Below are 21,213 nucleotides of genomic sequence, written 5' to 3' on the forward strand. Positions count from 1 at the left end.
AGGCTTCCTTCACTTCAATGCGGGATAAAATTTAAGACCAAAATAGGTTATAGGCTTCTATCACTCTCCTAAGTACCCAATTTTGTAGACCAATTAAACCTGCAATGGTATGTGTTCTTGCTTGTTGCCTAAAAACATGCCACATCTTCCTTGATCTCATGCACTTCTTTATCGTTTATTACAAGTGACACTACAGCAATCTATACCCAGAGTTCAGATGAAATGAAAATTTTAATTTTTGATAATCATCATTTCTGAGGACGCTTTCTGTCAATATAAAATTGGATTTTTTAATAGCTGTATTGTTCCTTCCTGTGATGCTTAGGTTTTCACTAGAATTATTCTTCTGTCATAACAAGGACTAATGGGCAAATCCAAATTTAATAGGTCAATAGAACTAGGGCCCCTGATGTAAATGGAAGTTCACCATTACCATAGTTTAAGTTCCTTGAAAGAAGTTACATGTAGGTGTCCTAAAAGACTTAACACTATGGATTTAAGCAAAACCATATACAAAAGGCTGCCTGAGATGTGATCAATTAGGCATAATCTTTCCTTCCAAACTACACTTTAGCTCTGGTGTTAACATTCTTGTCTGATCTGGACATTTCAATGACCAGTGAATAGCACTCAATTATGGTTTTTTTTTGCTGTGATTCACCCTGCCTGTAAAATTTACTATATGTTCCTGGGAGCTGAGAAATGTCAATGCAATGCTACCCAGAGAGAAAAGCATTTAAAACACATACTTGTTATACAGATAAAATGAGATAAACAATGCAGATGATGCATATATAAAGCAGAAGCATTTCCCGTTTGAGACAATTCAAGAAGAGTTGCAATTAAGTCATTGGATACCAGGCAATCTTGTTGCCATCCGGAATATATATCCCCTCTGAAATGATTCGCTGTAGTTTGTTTGTTTACTTCTTCAACAAATGCTAACAGGACTCTGTTATATTGCACAGTTTGAATACAATGTAAGAAAACTATTGAATGAAAATCCTCCAATATCAAGATATTCACATTTGGATTAACAACTACATGAAATCAATAGCTAAAAAAGACTGAAGAAAAAACATGCTAAGCATTTAAATTACACTTAAGAAATATTGGGATGCTGAATTGTAATTTACCTCACTTTTTTCACATTTTCCCAGTAACAATCATAATTACATTGCATCAATAAACTTTTGAACTTTAGTTTGGGCTCGTTCTTTTTCTTCCGGTCCATCCAAGTCTCCAATATTGTCATGATACTCCTGAAGAAAAATTGATATGCAGGAATGACCCAAAAGGAACTTAGATTAATGATAAATATTAATAAAGGAGGTAAAGAATGCTAAAATTAACTAACATCTCAGTACAATATAACAAAATGATAATCACAAATCATACAGCCATGAGATAAGAAGAATAAAATACGTTATGAAAGATAACACTTCTAGCTTCTATTAACCAGAACTCAAAGCAAAGGAATCTATATCAATAGATAGTATAGTATATGCTTGTAACATTCAGCATTTCCCTCCCTCACACAGTGGATTCAAAGGGGATGGCCTCTCATGGCTTCCATTGCAGTAGGGTCAGGCAGCATCCTGCCATAACTTAAGTTCTGTGTAGCTTTAGTACATCTGCATCATATCCATATCTGTGTATCAGCACAATCGACACCACAAAAACCTTGTCTGTAGCATCTGCCCACTTGGCATTAAACCTTAATGCTGGTCCAATGACAGCACAAACTCAGTGTTGCACCATGACCATGCGAACAGCTTCAACTAATTTATCTTCCACTGGAGTCGATTCAATTTATAATTCATACTGTTTGTATTTAAATTACCATGCACTTGAGAAAGACGTATATTTACAGTTCTCAATCTCTCCTATAAGCATTGTTCCACAGAGTTCTGGGGCCACAAGATGGGGGAACGCTGGGAATAGGTTTCAGAGATGTGGGGACCATGGACCCAAATTTGTGGACAGCAAGGACACAGAAGTTTGTGGAACAGATATACACACACACAACCAAAACAAATTTTATTTTTTGTTCTTTAAAACAAGAGTGGAAGTTAGGATTTGGAGACAGAACCAATGGTGAAGCTGAGGAATCTGACCAATCTAAATGATGAGGGCTCCACAGTTAAGGACAGGAATATCATCTTTCTTGAATCTATTTAATTATTTTCTTCTCTGTAATTAGAAGCTCATCACAGCAGTCGCAGAGCAGAAAATAGTAACTGTTAAGAGAGCTTGCATCCCAGAATCAGTTAACAAAACAATTCACGGCAGTTCAAATCCAATAGACTATTTTGTCTCCAATGCCTCGTAGATATTCCCTCTTTTTTCCAAGGTCAACCATCGGTACTTGCCATCACGTTGTCTTTCTGTTCAAATAATTAACATGAATCAAAATTGTTGATCTGACATTATGAAGCTTTGTTTTTTTGTTATTTTAATGAACTTTATTGCTGCCCGAGCTGTGGGGACTTCCTCGCACCATCAATAAAGTCAAAGGACTTCTAGAAGTCCACAGGCCGTTCCAGGGACATCAGGGCACCACTCCAACATCCCCAGCAGGGGGAAAACATGTCGGAGTTATCCCCTGCTTCTTGGGGGCATCCCAGCTACATCCCCACTCTGTTGGTGGGGGATGGGGACTGGGGACAGGGAACCGTTTCATCCCAGTCCTTGCATCCCCATTTCTGAAACTCTGCATTTCCATGGGGGCAACATCCCATGGAACTATGTCTAAGAGGTCTGCATCAAAACCTAAGCTACATGTGTATTAATATTCTGATTCAATATGCTTCAGAAAGACCGTTTTTACGTATTTGTCAAGGTTCCATATTTTTATGTTGTCCCAAATATTGTTACTGCAATGCAGATCTTTCTCGGCTGTAGAAAACCAACCTTTTACAATACAAATACATGTTGATCATTATTTCTTCCTTCTCCACATTATATTTTTTTATGGTACATTTGTTTTCATATATATTGGTTGAAATGCTGGTATTTCCTAGGCTGGTGATGACATGCTAAGTGAGGCCAAGGGAGTGCTCTGAATAGGAAGCTATCAATGAGCAAATGCTTCAACTTGATCTATATGCACAGTTAATGAACTTGAGTCAAAAGGACTTTCTCCATGAACAAGACCCAATCATGTAGCTACCGTATATTTCTGAAGGAGACAGACTTTGGTTGTGGCATATCATAGGGTAATGTTCACCTCAAGAGCTGCTCGTGATGTAGCAATTTGTCTCTACATTTGATTTCTCCAATTATTGTGCAGTTTACTCTGCTTCATTTTTGTCCTTTCAATTGTTTCTTTTTAGCTATGGTTCGTGCTAGATTGCTAAAGCTGTTTGTTACTCATTGTAGCATTGCATTAATAGCAAGGACAAGGTTGTCAAACTACTCATCAAATAACACAAATGGTGCAAGGATTATGTGCTCCTAGCCATTTTCAGTTGTTTCGCAAACCAGAGAGCAAGTTGTTTGTATGCATAATGCTTGTGCAGATGAATGTGGAGCTAGCAAGCTGCCCAAATGCATTACCAACTCTAGATCCTTGTGCACACATTATGTATGAGTCTTGTCCTACAAAAAGAAAGTTAGGGCCTGTGGCTTTTAAAGTGATGGAGGCATATCAATCTATACTCTGGAAACATTCTACAACACAATGTGAGGTGGGAATGGTGCATTTGGACCAAGCATAGCTGAAGGGTTCTATGGTGGAGCTGCAGTAGCATCAACTTCTAAATTGGTGCTACATCTAGGTGTGGAGTTTGCATTGCCTGCTGCTATCACTCTCACATTCCTTGGTATTCGGCCTCATGGTCTTCCTCAAACAAGATCCAAATAGTTCCTAATCATATTTTTGGAGAATCAAGCATTGGGCTATTTCCTTTGTCAACTCTTCTCTTACACTGCTCAACTCTTTCCTTCTACTGCTTGAACCATTCAAGCACATGTTTGTGTTCTTGTGCATAGGAAATTGGAGGATTTAATGTATCAACAAGAATCCGAGGTACCATTGTCACTTAGCTTCCAAATAAGCTTTGTTGAGAATATATGGTTACTTAGATGGCTCACATTTTAATTCTTCTGGATCTCCAACCTCATTTGGATATACTTTTCTACAAAAACAACAATAGAGTAAAATGTTGACTTGGAATATTTGGCAACTAGCATAAGTGGGACCTAAAAATCTTTTGCACATTTCTCAATGAGAAAGTCAGCCCAACTATCCATCACAGCATAGTAATTGTCTAGCTCCTATTTTGTGTTGTTGTGGAGATAAATACTATGGGAAAAATGTATTTGTGCATTAAGTACCACACATGGGGGAACTAGGCCTTGAATCAGTTACACATTCTCTAATTTTGGTTCAACTAATTCCTTCCCAAGAAGCTCCATGATCATTTTATAGTACTTATCCATGATATGGTTTCCATCTTGTAGCGTCATAAAATTGCGACCCTTGCAATTTTGACCGCGTTTTAGGTCCTCACCCTAGCGACTGCATCTCCCTACTCAATTGGGACCCCCCTCTGCATTATTTTTCCAAATCTCCTCTTGTTTCAGCCCTTGTGTCACCTCATGACCCTGTCCAAGCCCCAAAATAGGGGCACCCCTGTCCTGCCTCTTTGGGTGGCCGTAAAATGGGTCCATCCGACCCTTGGACCTAATTTGCTATTTAGGATTTAAAATACTAGCCAATGCATTTTTTATAGAGATGTTTAAATGGCTCATTTAGATATTATTGTTTTATAGAAACTAAAACTAAGAATAAAATAGCTTAAGTTTTATGTGTTTTATAAATCTAAATGTTTTTATAATGTAAATCTAGTTTTATGTGATCAACTAATTTGCTATTTGGGAATCCCTTTGTCGGCCTTTGGTGAGAGGAAAATTAAATCCCCCAAGGAAGGTATAAAAGGGGATCTAGTCCTCTCATAAGCAGAGATAAGCAAAAAAAGGGAAAACAAGCGGATGGTCTCTATTATGGTCATCAAGTGTTCAAGTCTTGAAGCATCCATCAAGTCTTCTCCTTCATGTGTCTTCTTCACTCATCCATTGGAGCAACATTACAACATTCATTTGCAAGCATGTGTGTGTGTTAGGGTTTTGTCATGTTACATGCCATTTCATGCAACACTTGTGATTACATTCAAGAAACAAAGCAACCATCATCAACAAATTGCAGATCTACAAGGTATACATTTCCATTATTCACATTTAAGTATTTGCAATTACTTTCTTTCAAGGTTGATTCCTCAACCTAGGTTTGACTAAGGCAAACCCCTATCCACAACCCTTCTTCCTTTCTTTTCTGTGTGTAGGTTGCAGGTGCGCGGCTGTAATTGCAGATTTAAGCTTTATTTGCAGAGACGACAAAACCATTTTCGACTCGCAAATTTTTCGGAGGACCGTGCATAACTTACACACGGTCCTGACGACTTTTCTCCAAATTTGCAAGGCAGATCTGTATCAGTCTAAACGTCTCAAATCCGAAGTTACAGCGCGATCCCGAATTGGTAGCTCCTTGTTTTATTTATTTTGTCTTCCTTTTCTACATAGTCAACAAGACAACATATCTATTTACAAAAGAGGGCAAATTACATTCCAACACTTGCAATCCACTTAGCATTCACATCCTTATTTCCCTTGGATTTGGATCTAATGGATTCAATCCCTCTTTTGAATGTAAAGTGCATTTTTGCATTAAGTAAAAATCACCCTAGTGGTTTCCTTTCTCTCTCCTAGGTAGGGAACCACGAGGGTCCAATTTTCCACTTTACATTTTAGTGAACCCGACGTTTTACATCTTAATTCTGATTTCTTACTGTTAGATCTGAGTAATTGCAATTTGAATTTCAAAATTTTATTTCCAAGTTTGATCTTTTCGCAAATTTTAGAGGTTAATTGCATAAAAACCCTAATTTTTCATTTTGAGGAAATTAAGCTTGTGAAGTATAGCATTTTAGTTGCTTGTTTCAGATCTGATTTCTATTTCAAAATTGCAATTCAAATCTGTCTTTTCATTCTGAAAATTAAATGCTTAAACAGCACAACCCTAATTTTTAAGAATCTCCTATTTTCGACCTTTCACTGCTAATTTGACCTATCTAGACATCTCCAAATCAACTTTTTTTTTTGGATTCTGCAATAAAATCATAATTTCTATCATCCCTAAAAATTTCGAAAAGAGTTGGTCGGACCGTGCATAACTTACGCACGGTCCCTAGCTTTTTTCCCGAAATTTTGGGAGTCGGAATTGACTATATTTTTCTACTTAAATCTAGGAAATTGGCATGCTTTATCAATTTTAACACCTCTTAAGGTCGAAAACAAATTCAAATTTCAACACACTCAACTTTTAAATTAATTTTCATAAAAGGGGTCCTAATTTTAGATCTTTTTCAGCAAAATTAAGATTTTATTTAAGAGACTTTCAATGGCAATCAATGGATTAGACTTATTTGCTATTTCACATATGATTACATTGTTTTTAACATATATTTATTACAATCATGTGTTGGATAATGGCTTCTTTCATTTCATGTTGCTTCTTGTCATTCATAGCACTTGATCATATTGTGTTGTTAGGATTTCAAAGTCATTTCCTTTTCAATTTGATCTCAAAGCTTTCATGTATCATTTATGTTGTATTATGGTGATGTTATTAACAAAATGCATTTCATATGTTAATCACCTTAAGGCTTTTGTAGATCCCAATCTTAGAGATCCTAATCCTTGTACCTCTCCTAGGGTTATCTTGTGTGAATGAGATGAGAACTAATGCTTCAACCAATGATCTTTTTAAAAGAGAGCAAGCATTGGAAAGCAACATGGGCCCATCTTCTTCTCATACACATGCCCTTGAGCAAGGGGGGCAAAATCAAAATATTAACATTCTTACATTTTTAGACCCTCCTTATTCTCCTAGGACCTATCTTCAACATCAAAATATATGTAGAGAGGATGATGTTATGCATTTTATTAATGATCTTTCTCGTCGCATAGAAATAAGTAAAAATGAGCCTTTAGATGATGAAGATGTTCATTCCCAATCTCCCAAAAAGGATAAGCATGATGAGAGAAAGGAGAATGTTCCTTCAAGTGATATTCCTTCCTCATCTACAAGTCCTTCTATTCCCCCTTACACATCAGATTTCAAAGAAAGTCATGATCCTATTCCCCCACCTAGTCATTTGCAACATTCTTATAGCCGTGGCTTTCATATAGTAACAAAACAAGGTTTTAGAGGACAAGGACTTGGGAAGTTTGAACAAGGAATTCGTGTCCCTATAAACCCTCCCGCACAAGCTACTACAGAATGCCTAGGAAACGAGACTCCTCTCCCTATGGACGAACTCCTTAGGCTCCAAAACTTTCAAAATCATCTTCAAGGACAACAAATCATAAGAGCCCGCAAGAATGCTTCTTCTTCAAAACGTCCTTTTTGCTCGTTTCATCAAACCCACGATCACAATGCCGATGATTGCCCTGATTTTCAGAAATCTATTCAAGAAGGCATAGACAATGGAACAATTAGAATCGTGGATAATCATCCTTCTTCTTCTAACAATTTTTCTCCTCCATGCCAAGAAGATGACTTAAAACATATTTATCATCCTGAAAGACTAGCTACAAGAATCTATTGGAGATTGAAGTATGATAAGAACATTTCCTTTCCTCCTAAAAAGTAGAATAACAATCTTGAACAAGTGAAAGGTGACGAATATTGCATTTTCCATGATTCATATTCACATTCTCTTGGACAATGTCATGTGTTTAAGAAATTTGTTCAAAAGCAATATGATCTTGCACGAATTTGTCTTACAATAGATCTAGTTGTATTTCTTGGCAAAAACATAGTGCCTTAGAACTTCTTTTCTCTTCATGTTGCTCTTCACCCTATGACATAAGTAGCCAACGTAATTGGGGGCTCTTTATCATTTGTGGTGGTGTTATTTCAATTTTAAATACCTTGGGGTAGCAACATGAAGTTCACTTTCCTTCTTCTTTCTATGGATTTATCTCTATCTTTGTGCATTATTCATTATTAGATCTCCTTTATTGTATAGAGTTATTCCTATGTGAGCTTATAAATGTTCTTTGGTTTTCCTCTTTGCTTGGAGAGGAGCATCTTTAATGAGTAATCCACTTCTTCTCTTGCCTTCATTCTCTTGGAAAACTTACCTCTTCTATGGTTTCGGTTATTCACAAGTATGATATGCCCCCTAGCATGGAATGATCTCTCATGAAATACATGTTCCTTCCGTGAGAGGATTTGTTCCATTAGGAAGGCATATTGCTTGAAAATAATCACCATTAGAAGATGTGTAACGCTTCTCCTTGTTCTCCTCACTTGGGGGGCAAGGATTTCGCTCCTTTCTCTTTCTTTCTATCTCATTTATCATTAGTTCCTTTAGGGGCTGCATTTTTCATATGTGATAATCATTTCTTACAATGGTATGTTCTTATGAATAATCCCTCTTGGGGAATATATGATGCTCTTTCTCTCTTCTCTTAGAAGATTACCACTTCTTGAGACGTGTATTTATGACATTGTTGCATGATGGATATCTTCTTGGTGTCGAAGGTAGGTATCTTTGTTCTACTTTCCTTAAAATATCAACATTAAACTACATTGACATCTTAAAGGGGGGGCACCCACACTGCTCCTTTTGTATTATGCTTCTCTTGCGCATTGTATCTCTTATACAATGGGTCATTCTCAGAACCAGAGGACAGCCTCTTAGAGAGAGATGCCGCCACTTTTCTCTTATACAGTGGGTCATTCTCGGAACTAGAGGGCAACCTCTTAGAACGAGATGTCACCACTTTTCTCCTATACAGTGGGATATTCTTGAAACCAGACGGCAGCCTCTTAGAGCAAGATGTCGCCACTTTTCTCTTATGTAGGGTGATTATTCTCGGAACCAAAGCATAGTCTCTTAGAGCGAGATGTCACACCTTTCTTGACATTTATACATCTTATATAGGTTGTAGCATACTCGGGCATAGACTCCTATGAGGTGCTTCGAACCTCACTTGCACACACGCGCATGAGATTGAGTGGAACTAACGGTGTTCTCACTCTCCTCCCTTACATGAATCACCTAGATAGAATCTAGGGGCTAGTTTTCCATGTCCTTTTTTCTCCATGGATCACCTAGTTCTAGGGGCGAGATGTCCTTGGTTCCTTTTGTTAGCCTTTCTTCTCATGGATCACCAAAGTGTGTATTCATGTTATCTCTCCTCTTCCTCTCATGAACTCATAGTTTTACTATTGATGGTTCATGGACGATGCCAGCTTTGCTCTTTTATGTAATTATTGGTGTTTACGTGATGGCATTTGTCTTTGTGTTTCAATTAGTTGTTGAAACATTTGAGTATCGAGGTCTCTTCGACTAGTTGATTTGTGGTCTTGTGTTTTGTTTTTGTCGTGTCTTTTGTACTTTGTCTTGTCTTGTTTGTCTTGTTCTTTTTGTCTTTTGTGCTCTTGCATATGTTTGAGGGAGTTAAGATCCTAACATTGGGGGCTTTTGTTCCTCAAGATTAGTGATGTCTTATACTCCTTGTGGTATTGCTTCGCATCTCCCATCTTCATCTCTCTTTCTTCTACTTTACCGGTAGTATTGGCGTAAGCCATACTCCCGCTAAAGTGGGGACTAAATGTAGCATCATAAAATTGCAACCCTTGCAATTTTGACCGCGTTCTAGGTCCTCACCCACTAAATGTAGCATCATAAAATTGCAACCCTTGCAATTTTGACCGCGTTCTAGGTCCTCACCCTAGCGACTGCATCTCCCTACTCAATTGGGACCCCCCTTTGCATTATTCTTCCAAATCTACTCCTGTTTCATCCCTTGTGTCACCTGATGACCCTGTCCAAGCCCCAAAATAGGGCAGGACAGGGGCGTGGCGCCCCTATCCCCCTTGGACAGGGGCGTGGCGCCCCTGTCCTCCCTCTTTGGGTGGCCCTAAAATAGGTCCATCTGACCCTTGGACCTAATTTCCTATTTAGAATTTAATTTCCCCTATGTCGGCCTTTGGTGAGAGGAAAATTAAATCCCCCCAGGCAGGTATAAAAGGGGATCTAGTCCTCTCATAAGCAGAGATAAGCGAAAATTGGGAAAACAAGCGGATGGTCTCTATTATGGTCATCAAGCGTTCAAGTCTTCAAGTCTTCAAGCATCCATCAAGTCTTCTCCTTCATGTGTCTACTTCACTCATCCATTGGAGCAACATTACAACATTCATTTGCAAGCATGTGTGTGTTAGGGTTTTGTCATGTTACATGCCATTTCATGCAACACTTGTGATTACATTCAAGAAGCAAAGCAACCATCATCAACAAATTGCAGATCTGCAAGGTATACATTTCCATTATTCACATTTAAGTATTTGCAATTACTTTCTTTCAAGGTTGATTCCTCAACCGGGGTTTGACTAAGGCAAACCCCTAGACACAACCCTTCTTCCCTTCTTTTTTGTGTGTAGGTTGCAGGTGCGCGGCTGTAATTGCAGATTTAGGCTTCATTTGCAGAGATGGAAAAACCCTTTTCGACTCACGGATTTTTCAGAGGACTGTGCATAACTTACACACGGTCCTGACGACTTTTCTCCAAATTTGCAGGGCAGATTTGTATCAGTCTAAACGTTTCAGATCCGATGTTACAGCGCGATCCCGATTTGGTAGCTCCTTGTTTCATTTATTTTGTCTTCCTTTTTTACATAGTCAACAAGACAACATATCCATTTACAAAAGAGGGCAAATTACATTCCAACACTTACAATCCACTTAACATTCACATCCTTATTTCCCTTGGATTTGGATCTAGTGGATTCAATCCCTCTTTTGAATGTAAAGTGCATTTTTGCATCAAGTGAAAATCACCCTAGTGGTTTCCTTTCTCTCTCCTAGGTGGGGAACCACGAGGGTCCAATTTTCCACTTTACAAATCTACAATGTAATGTCCCTTTTTTAATTTCCTAGTTTTTTGCCCTAAAATCCTACTAGGTTTACGAGCATTAACCTGCTCATGATATTTCTAATTTATTGGCGAAATTCAACCATGGGGAAGCTAGAATAAGGTGACTTGATAGGGTGTCCAAGAGATCCATCCATATGAGGTGTTGTACCTAGTTAGGTGTCTTATAGCTGTTCCCCCATCATCTTGCCATCCATCTCTCACTTCCTATGACTGAACTTCTTGGTGTATTAACTCACCATGATAGAGGAATGAGGTATAATCACAATAGAGTGCCCAGAAGCCCATGAGGTGGCGTACCTAGAAGAGTACCCCATCGCCGTTCCTGTCCTTGTAATCCCTCATTGCCCCTATCATGGCTGAATAGAACAATCAAGCAGGTTATATAATGAATCCTAAGCAGTCATAAACATACAGCATATTATAAAAAGTCATAAACAGTCAGATAAATATTATAAACAGTTATAAAGAACAGCATATTATTAATCATCAATGAACAGATAATATTCATCATGCTGTGCATAAAAAACTTATACCTAAACCCACAAGTAAATTTGAACTACTGTATATTTAATTATTAATATTCAATCTGAATTTATTCCATCTTTTTTCCTACCCTTTCTTTAAATGATCTCTCCTTTATACTTTACTGGTGGAAGAGTCACCACCTTTCTTAAGAATTGAGGCACCACCTTCCATAACAATAAGTCACCACTTTTCATACGAATTAAAGCGCCACCTTTCATTACAATTAAGTCACCACTTTCCATTGCTGCTTTTGAGAATAATATATTATTCTCCAAATTGATCTCTCTTCCATCTCTTCCTCATGTGAACTTTCTCTCCTTAAGATCTTCCCATGTGAGGGCGAGGTCAAATCTCGTCATCATGCCTGCCTCTTGGCAAGAGAGACAACCTTTCACAATTTGCATCTTTTGAAATAGTACAACCCTTCATAATTCTTGATCTTTGAAAGAGACACAACCTTATCCACTTCCCATTCCTTTCTTCTTCCACAAATCCTTCCTCGATTCACATGCTTCATTCATTTCTTCCCTCCTTATTCGTTTTCAAATGATCTCTTATCCCTCTTATATCTCATGTTTGAGAGAGTCACAACTCTTCATTCCATGGCTTTTGACCATTCATTAACTTAATACATTTTAATTATATTAAATTATTTTTATTCTTTTTATTTATTATTAAATCCTATTTCAAAATGAGGACATTACATACTAGTATGCAGAATTTGATTGTGCCACAACGATCCTTTTGGGTGCATTCTACAGAGATATTCACACGGTTGAATGTGAGTGTGACCAATGTCGTGCTAGCTTCAGCACTTTCACCAACATCTTCCTAACACTTAAATAAATATGGTATAGACTCCAAACAATTGTTATCACCCAAATATTGTAATAACTTGTATACATAGCTACTAACACTTCTACTACAATATTGATACCTGCTCAAAAGTAAAATTGTTATTTGAAGAGCAGTGATGGAAACTGTGTAAGTTTTGGCGAAGCTTCACTATGAACATTGCTAGTTAAAAAAGCATGTAAACATAGCTTTGCTTAAATAGGCTCAATTAAGAAAAAGGGTACTAAACAGCTCCTTAATGATCATTCCTGAATCACTGTAACAAGTGATTTTGCAAATCATCCAGCATGTTAACTTTCTATTCAAGTTAATCAAAAGTGGCATTCAATGTCATTTAATTCAAAGATTGGATATCTAACTGACACTTTCATGTGTGAATCATTAAAATGAGAGCATTCAACCAAATCATCCAACCATAAATGACCATTCCTTAATGCAAAAAGTAACTAGATGTCAGTTTTCTTAAGACACAATCATTGCAATGGCAGTGCATAACAATTCATGCATTGTATTTCTTATACTCGTTAAAAACACATCCTTTTCAAATGGCTATGAAATGATAACATAGGTGCCTAAACATTTTGTTATTGACATGTGCTAACTAGGTACAGTAGGTTTCCCCACATAGCTACTCAATAAGCTTTGTCAGACATGTTCCAGCTTCCACTAAAACCGACAATTGATGTCTAGTGTACTTTCTAATGATGACTCTGCATTTTAACTTCTTTATGTTTGTGTTCATTTTCAACTCAACCATCATTCATTTGTCACAATGCTATTTGATGAGATCCCTAGACATATATAACAATGGATTAATCATCGTAGACAAATGAAACTCATATGTTTAAAATAGTTCATTAGAAAGTGGCATGCATTCCACTTATCATTGCACAATTTTCTAAACAGATAAATCATAATGAGGTGCGCAGGAAGAAACAAGTGAGCTTATCTTTTAATGGGTATGTGCAAGAATAACCAATATGTATAAAATTATTTGAATAAAGTGATCAAATTTTCAGATTTAGTGGTGAAAACACATTGTGCATGAATACATCTGCACAAAAAATTCAATACTAACCATCTACCAACCACATAGATTCATACAAAACAATAAACAATAATCAACTTAACTAAGTCTAAATATAAGCTAATATAAAAATGTAATGTCCCTTTTTTGTGGCCTTTCCAATATCTTCATGAATTCCAACTTTCTTGCAGAGGGGCAAATGTTTCAAGACAGAATTGCAACAGTGGCAGTGAGTCCCATGGTACTTTCTGGGTACAGTTTTGACTTTATGGGATCTCTCCACACTTCTTGGAGAAGCTTCCTAATTATGGAAAGCGCCAATTTTTATAAGGTTTGATTTCTTGAGCGCTTAAGACTCTTTTAGCATGATCAGAATTTGATTTTGGTCCATTCTAATATTTTTCGTAACTTTGGCTGGATGTACAAAAAATAAATAAATAACTAAATGTTAAGTTGTCGGAAAAGCAAAATTAAAAGACAAACTTATGTTAATTATCTAATTGAAGGGGAAAGTCATTTTTAAGGAGCAAAAGGATAAGAAGCACCACAGTATATAGATCAAAGAAACGGGACTCGCCCGGACTTGCCTGAACTCGGCGAGTCCGAGTCCGAATCATACTCGTCGAGTCCCTAGGACTCAATCTCGGACTCGTCCGAGTCCAACGAGTAAAATCGCCAGGCTCGCCGAGTTGGCGAGTTTGGCTCAAACTCGCCAAACTCGGCGAGTCCCGAGCCCCAGACTCGGTCAGCGTCAAGCTAAAATAAAGACAAAGAAAAAATAGTTTGCAATGTTTTTTCAGTTCCGTTTTTTTTTGTTAATTATCTCCTATCCCTAAAAGTGACCTTCATTTCATTCACTTGCAAAAAAAGGAGGAGTAAAGTGAGTTGGGAAGAAAAACAAGGGTGCATAGAAGAATAACCAGCAAGGAGGAAGCTCAAGTTTTCTTCAATTTGTCACATTGGAGCTGCATTGTGTTTGGATTTGGTGCATCAAGAGTTGGATAGGAAGAATTTGCAGCTCATTTCAAGCTTGTTGTAAGAGGTAAGATTGTTTTTTTGAAGATTATTTTGTTTCTTGTATGCAAAAATTCCATTTTCTATTCATTTATTTTGAAAGTTTTACATTTTCTTTCAAAATCTTTTGTATGTTTGTATGTAGCATGTAGTATGTAGTTGTAGTGTTGTACTATGTAGGGTTTGTAAATTTCTTTTTTTTTAAAGTAGGGTTTGACAAACCCTACTTTAGCTTTTTTGAATGTATGTATTAATTTTATTTTGTGTTTGTACTGTTTTATTGCAGCAAACTTCACTTTATTATTTGCCTCAACTTCAAGTTTCACAAAACTATCCTAAAATGTCTGCTTCAGCTTCTAGACCCCCCATTAGAAAGGACCCTGCTTGGAAATATCATGAGGATTTTCCAGGGCAAGGAAACGGCAAACAAAATGTATATTTTGCAAAACAATATTCCATGGAGGTATATATAGACTGAAATACCATATTGCTGGTGTGCGTGGACATAATGCCGAACCATGCCTAAAAGCACTCCCTGAGGCCGTATGTGAATGTTATGTAATAGATGAGGAAATTGAAAAGAAAAAGAAACAAAGGGAGGATCGAGCGGCCATTGGGAGAGAGGCAAATTTAGGAAGAGGGACACAATTAGGTTGTGTTGGAGGCCCTTCTTCCTTACCTTCATATCGTCCCACTCAGTTTGCTACTACTGGTCCTTCCGCTTCTACTTCTATAAGTGGCAGTGCCACCGCCACTTCTCATGCTCCTAGCACTAGTAATTGTAGTGGGAGTGTTAGCATTGGACCTAGGATTTGTAAATCTAGGTTGGATTCCTTCTTTGTGCCTCGCACTACTCCTGGGTCCCAACCGTCGCTTGAGGGCATGGGTTGGAACAAGGAGGTCCATGATGCTGCTAAAATGGCAGTTGACAGGTTTTGGACCTACAACAGTATTCCATTCTTTGTAGCCAGGTGAATGTTTTACTAACTTTAAGTTTGATTGTTTTAATTTTTACACTTAACTTATCTCATTGAGTTTCTTTGCGACAGGTCTCCTTATTGGCAAGAAATGGTTGATGCCCTTACCATATGTGGGGTGGGGTTCAAAGCCCCTAGTGAGAGTGATTTGAGGGGACCCATTTTGTCTCAAATGGTGGATGATGTGAAGAAGGATTTAGATGAACAACGCCAGATATGAAGCACTAAAGGTTGCACCATCATGACTGATGGTTGGACGGATAGGAGAAATGGAACTCTCCTTAATTTTCTTGTTTCTTCCGCAGGTGATTGATTAATTTTAGTTTCATATAGTCTTTAATTTTTTATTTTTTATCTAATGGTTTATTGAATGATCATTGACCTAGCTTTATTTTTTTATTTCAGGGGGCACCGTTTTCATCAAGTCCATTGATGCCTCCACCCATTGCAAGAATGCCACCTACCTATGTGAGCAGATAGAGGAGGTGATTGATGAGGTGGGTGAGGAAAACGTGGTACAGGTGGTGACCGACAATACAACAAATTATATTGCTGCGGGTAAAATTTTGATTACAAACTAATTTTGTTTTCAAATTAATTACTATCTTGTAGTTTGTACCTCCATTAATTACAGTTTACAATGCAACAAATTATGTTGTTGCAGGTAGACTATTGATGGAGAGGCACCCATCTATAGTTTGGACTCCATGTGCTGCTCATTGCATTGACCCCATGTTGGAGGATATTGGAAAAATCCCATGGGTCAAGAGATGTGTAGAAAGGGCAAGAAATGTCTGCAAATTTGTATATAATCATTCATGGGTGTTGGCTCTTATGAGACAATACACAAAGCAGAAGGAGTTGCATCATCCAGGAATCACAAGATTTGCCACAAACTTCCTCACATTGCAGTCCATGCTTAGGTCTAAGTCTGCCTTGAGACGTATGATTGTTGGTGAGGAGTGGTCTTCCTCATCCTATGCTACCACCCTTATAGGGAAAGATATGGCAGACTGCATTTTTGATGAGCAAGACTTTTGGGTCCCTTGTGATGAGATAGTGAAGGTGATTTTTTTATTAATTCTACAATTTAACTTCATGTTTTATAACTTATTATATGTATTCTCTTATTTGCTCATTTTTCTAAATTACACAATATTTTCAATTTTGCAGTTTGTTAAGCCCTTGGTGGTTTTGTTGCGAGTTGCAGATGGAGATAAGCCTGCAATGGCCTATATATATGAGGGCATGGATAGGGCGAAGGAGGCCATCAAATTCGTCTATGGAGGAGATGAGAGCAAGTATGGTCCCATTTGGGAGATCATTGATAGGAGGTGGCATCATCAGCTTCATAGGCCCATCCATGCGGCAGCCTATTATCTGAATCCGGCATTCCGTTTTATCCCTTCTTTCAAGGCTGATGTGGAGGTCCTTAATGGGCTATACTCAATCATGAAGAAGATGGGACCTGCTAGTACTTCTCAGATAGACCTTATTCGAGAGCTACAGTTGTTCTCAGATGCACAAGGGAAGACCTTCTCTCGTCCTGTCGCCAAAGACGGTAGGACAACTATGATGCCACGTAAAAATAAATTGTAAGGCTTAATTTTAGTTTTATTGTATATTGTAACTTATTAAATGAGTTCATGAGTGAGACTGATTTTATTTATTTTTCTCATTTCCAACTCAGATCATTGGTGGAGCTTTTTTGGCCCAACGACACCAAATACTCAGAAGTTGGCCATTCGCATCTTGAGCCAACCATGCAGCGCATCAGGTTGTGAGCACAATTGGAGTATGTTTGAGCACATACACTCCAAGAGGCGCAATAGATTATCTGTGGAGAAGATGAATGATCTCGTCTTTGTTCACTACAACCTTCGCCTGAGAATGAGAAAGAATGCATTAGTTGACATCTCTCCTATCATTCTAGATGAGGTTGATCTTGAAGCAGAGTGGGCCAATGAGAATCAGACAGATCCTGGGACTCCTGCAGCTGTCTTTAGTGATGCTGACATTGATTGGATTGACCAGGTAGATACAGAGGTTGAGGTTGTAGCCATGGCAAAGGAGGAGCAGAGAGCACGAGCAGAGACAGGAAATACTGAGACTCAGAGTGACACAGCTATTCCTGATGTTGGTGAGCATGGCATGGTGTCACGGGGAGCGACTATGGCTGCTGAATCATCCAGGACCTACCTTAAACGCCTTTGCAGGGGGCCAGAGCGAGAGGGTGCACGGCCCTCTGAGCCATAAGCTTGTAGACTTGTAGTTGTATTTACTATTTACCTTTGGTATTTGTATGAAACATTTGATGATGATCATATGATGACATGGATTTTTTATTCCATGAGTTTTGTAATATTGTATACATTTGACAATATTTATATATCTATGCTTGTTATTTTCTTCAGCTACAATTTGCGTTTATGCTTATGTGATTTATGTATACCTATGTATGTAATCAAATGAGCCGAGTTTGATGATGTTATTGTGTCTTTAAGGTGTATTCAATAAAGGGTGTCTGAAACAAGTTTTAAATCTTTAAAAATCTCTAAATTTCTTGAGTTTTTCACTTTCCCGAGTCCAGCCGAGTCTGACGCCGAGTCCCGAGTCCGAGTACAAGTCAGCCTTGTCGAGTCCGAGCCGAGTCCGAGTCCCATTTCTTTGATATAGATAAATGAATAGATAATAACTTTGATAAATTATAACAAGAAACAGATGAAAAAAATAGTGATAAATTTGGAATACCAGTCTCTGAATTGGTTTTTGAATAATGGGAGAAAAGGGGAACTACTGGAGAGATTGGAAACTCATTTAGAGGGAGAACTCTTCTGGGCAAAGAGTAGTTGTAATAAAATCTGTTTGTAACTACCTGTGGCATATTTTGTTGCAGCTTGTGACAAGTTTCCATAGCTAGTTGCTATGTCACCGTGTTCGCCAAATTTTCAGCTTCGAGTTCAATATCCGGCAAATTTATAAAAACCGTATGAAATTCGCTAAAATTCGTTAAAATTCGCTGGTTAAGGAAGAGTTTTTTTCCGTCGGCGGATGACCACTTCACTAATGCAGTCGGCAGGTATGGGAGCCGCAAAAGGGCCGCAAGTCAACGGTATGCCCGATCGTCGGTAGGGTTTGTAATGGCGTCGGAAGACAGAGGATATAATTTTATAATCTTGCCCGATACAATGCGAACTAAAATGCCCGACAAGATTGACCCATAACGAAAACATTTTAGTATAATGTTGTTGCCCGATATAATATAAATGTTAACTAATATATTAACATTTCTTATAAAAGTTGTCCGATTTAACATTAATATATTATAAATTAAATATTTTTAATTGTTTAATTCAAAATTTTAATTATTTATATTTAAAATTTGACAAATTAAAATTAAAATATAAAAATATAATTAAACAAATTTAATATTGTTTATTATGATATTTTTTGGATATATTATTAATTTTTTTTTAAAAATCAAATTTATATAAAGCGAATTTAATGGCTAATTGTTTTTCGAATTTTTTCCTCCTGCCGAATTTCATTGTTGGCGAATTCAAACTCGAACACGAACGCAGTGACTTAGGCTGGTTGTAACAAATTCAGTAGTTGTTGTTGTAACATGTTCTATAGCTGCCTATAGAATATCAAACTAAAGTGCTTTCTTCTGCAACAGAAAATGTTTGCCTCTAGCATGTTTATCTTTGCAATAGTTAATAAACAAGTCTGAATTTATTCAGTAAATTCATTGTTGGTTTAAGTCTACTGAGAGAAACCAGGGCATGGTTGCAAGGACAAGCTATCATTAATTTAACCCCCATCCTTGTCAAAATCATTTAAGCTATAGAATGTGCATTTTACTCCCACAACTTGCATTCCAATCAAAACAAATAATCAGTACATTTCAGTGCTTACATACTCGAACCTAGTAGCCAAAAATATTTAGAAAAAAAAGCATGCACTAAAAGAAATGAATATGTTAGATTGTTTGTTATATAATGTGAAATCAAACATGAGAAACAAAACCTAAAGGTTCATGAGGTAAACCCTACAAAAAATGCACATTGAAAAAACTTATGCCTTTCTTCAAGATATTATACCTGAAGAATTCCCTTTACATTCTCCTTTGAAAGGCAATGTTGTCTGAGGAGGAGCTCTACACGGGCTCTGATCTTTGGATGACTGTTCTCACCATAAATTTATATTTAGTTTCCAGTAAAAGACCATCCAAACTATTAATATATGCTGTGCAAAAGAAAATGGGGTGTCAAACATGATAAATTGTGGAAAGTTGTTAAGTACACTTACTCAGAGTACCATAGATGACCAAGTATTACAGCAATCAACTGCAGTGGAGAAAATACAAGTGAAGATGTTTATATATTGATATGCATCATGTATTCTTCAAAGCTATAAATGAAAAATACTTGACATGTCTACTTTAAATCAAACAATTTTAATGAATTTCAAATACAAAAAGATTCAGTGTTCAAATTGTATGGAGCTCACTTACTTGAAGAGTATAGAGTCCAGACTCAAGCTTTCGATTGTATCTTTCATCATCATCTATCTGTTAAAAATAAAACATATTATTCTCTATAATAGGTTATGATGACTAAAATTTATTTTTTAAAAGTCAACAATGGAACGTTACTTTTAAAAACAATATAAATACCAAAAGACTGAATCTAACGAACATGATTTTCTCTCAAATAAGCAAAGAAACGCACTGCTATGAATGCATGTGCAAGACACATTATTTCCTTTTTTCCCATTTAAATATTCAAATAACAAGTGATGCACTAAATGTAAGAGCTGGTATAAAATGTTTTGCTACCATATGAGATTTGGTGATGGGGTGAACCTCCCAAAATCTAATAACACAAGCCACAATAGAAAAAGCACAATTGAAGATTGCAGACATACATTTTGCTGTTAATCTTAAATCGAGGATGCAATACAAAGAAAGAGATGAAATATACAATGCATACTAACAAGCTTTTCTTCAAAACCCCACACTTTGACACTTTAAACTTAGTTACCTTTCAAAATCACAATGTTGATCATCCTCTTATCCACTTACCTTATGGCATGAGTGATGGATTATCCCCAATATGTGACTATCGACATTTCCCTACATATATTTTATCAAAGTTCGAGATGCAAGAAAACCCCTATCACAATACCTTGGGCATGAGTTATAATCAAGGTTACCAAGAGACGAGGGTACTTGGAGACTCTGGAGACTGGTATCAGATTGGTACGACTAATTTTCAAAAATAGGAGACAGCGGTACTTGGAGAAGCCAATTTTTTTTTAATATAATTTAATAATTTCCAAAACATATCATGACAGAGAACTTTGAAAACAAGAACAGTGGTAAAGTTTAACATTAACGTTAAAATTGAACCATAATTGAAATTAAAATTGCTTATATTGTTGATAACTTAATACCATAGCCAGTCTCAATTGTTTAGTGAAACTAAGGTAATATAGATGTTGAGCACACTCAATATTGTTGACTAAATAGTAAAGGCAATTTCTCTTTAGACTATTTCAATGATAAGAAATCGGTCCTCTCAAGAAGTCTACACTATCAATAGATCCGGTCACTATAACTTTGCATGGATTTTTGTCTTCCTGCGAAACAGTTTCCTTATTTGTCATTTCTCTACGACTTGGCTTTGCTACAAGCTTATCTTATTTGTTTACTTCTTTTTTTTTTTGCCTTTTTACTGCATTTTGCCCTAAGTTTTCTAGGAGGAGACGTCCATTTTTGGTCAGGAGACTTTGGAGACAGCA

The 21,213-nt window shown here is 37.1% G+C and overlaps 1 protein-coding gene across 1 annotated transcript in view; it reads right to left on the reverse strand.

Moving 5' to 3' along the window:
- Positions 1–766: 766 nt before the first annotated feature.
- Positions 767–21,213, reverse strand: part of LOC131060717 (uncharacterized) — a 98,624-nt gene continuing 78,177 nt past the window's right edge. Inside the window, exons 7-11 of the mRNA XM_057994096.2 lie at positions 19,925–19,981; positions 19,720–19,757; positions 19,512–19,593; positions 1,137–1,262; positions 767–952 (exon numbers count right to left, since the gene is read on the reverse strand). Coding sequence (XP_057850079.2) covers positions 1,173–1,262; positions 19,512–19,593; positions 19,720–19,757; positions 19,925–19,981 — 267 coding nt within the window. The 3' untranslated portion in view covers positions 767–952; positions 1,137–1,172. The remainder of the gene's footprint in view (positions 953–1,136; positions 1,263–19,511; positions 19,594–19,719; positions 19,758–19,924; positions 19,982–21,213) is intronic.

Source organism: Cryptomeria japonica, chromosome 11 (assembly GCF_030272615.1).
Source record: "Cryptomeria japonica chromosome 11, Sugi_1.0, whole genome shotgun sequence".
In the NCBI taxonomy this organism is placed as follows: Eukaryota; Viridiplantae; Streptophyta; class Pinopsida; order Cupressales; family Cupressaceae; genus Cryptomeria; species Cryptomeria japonica.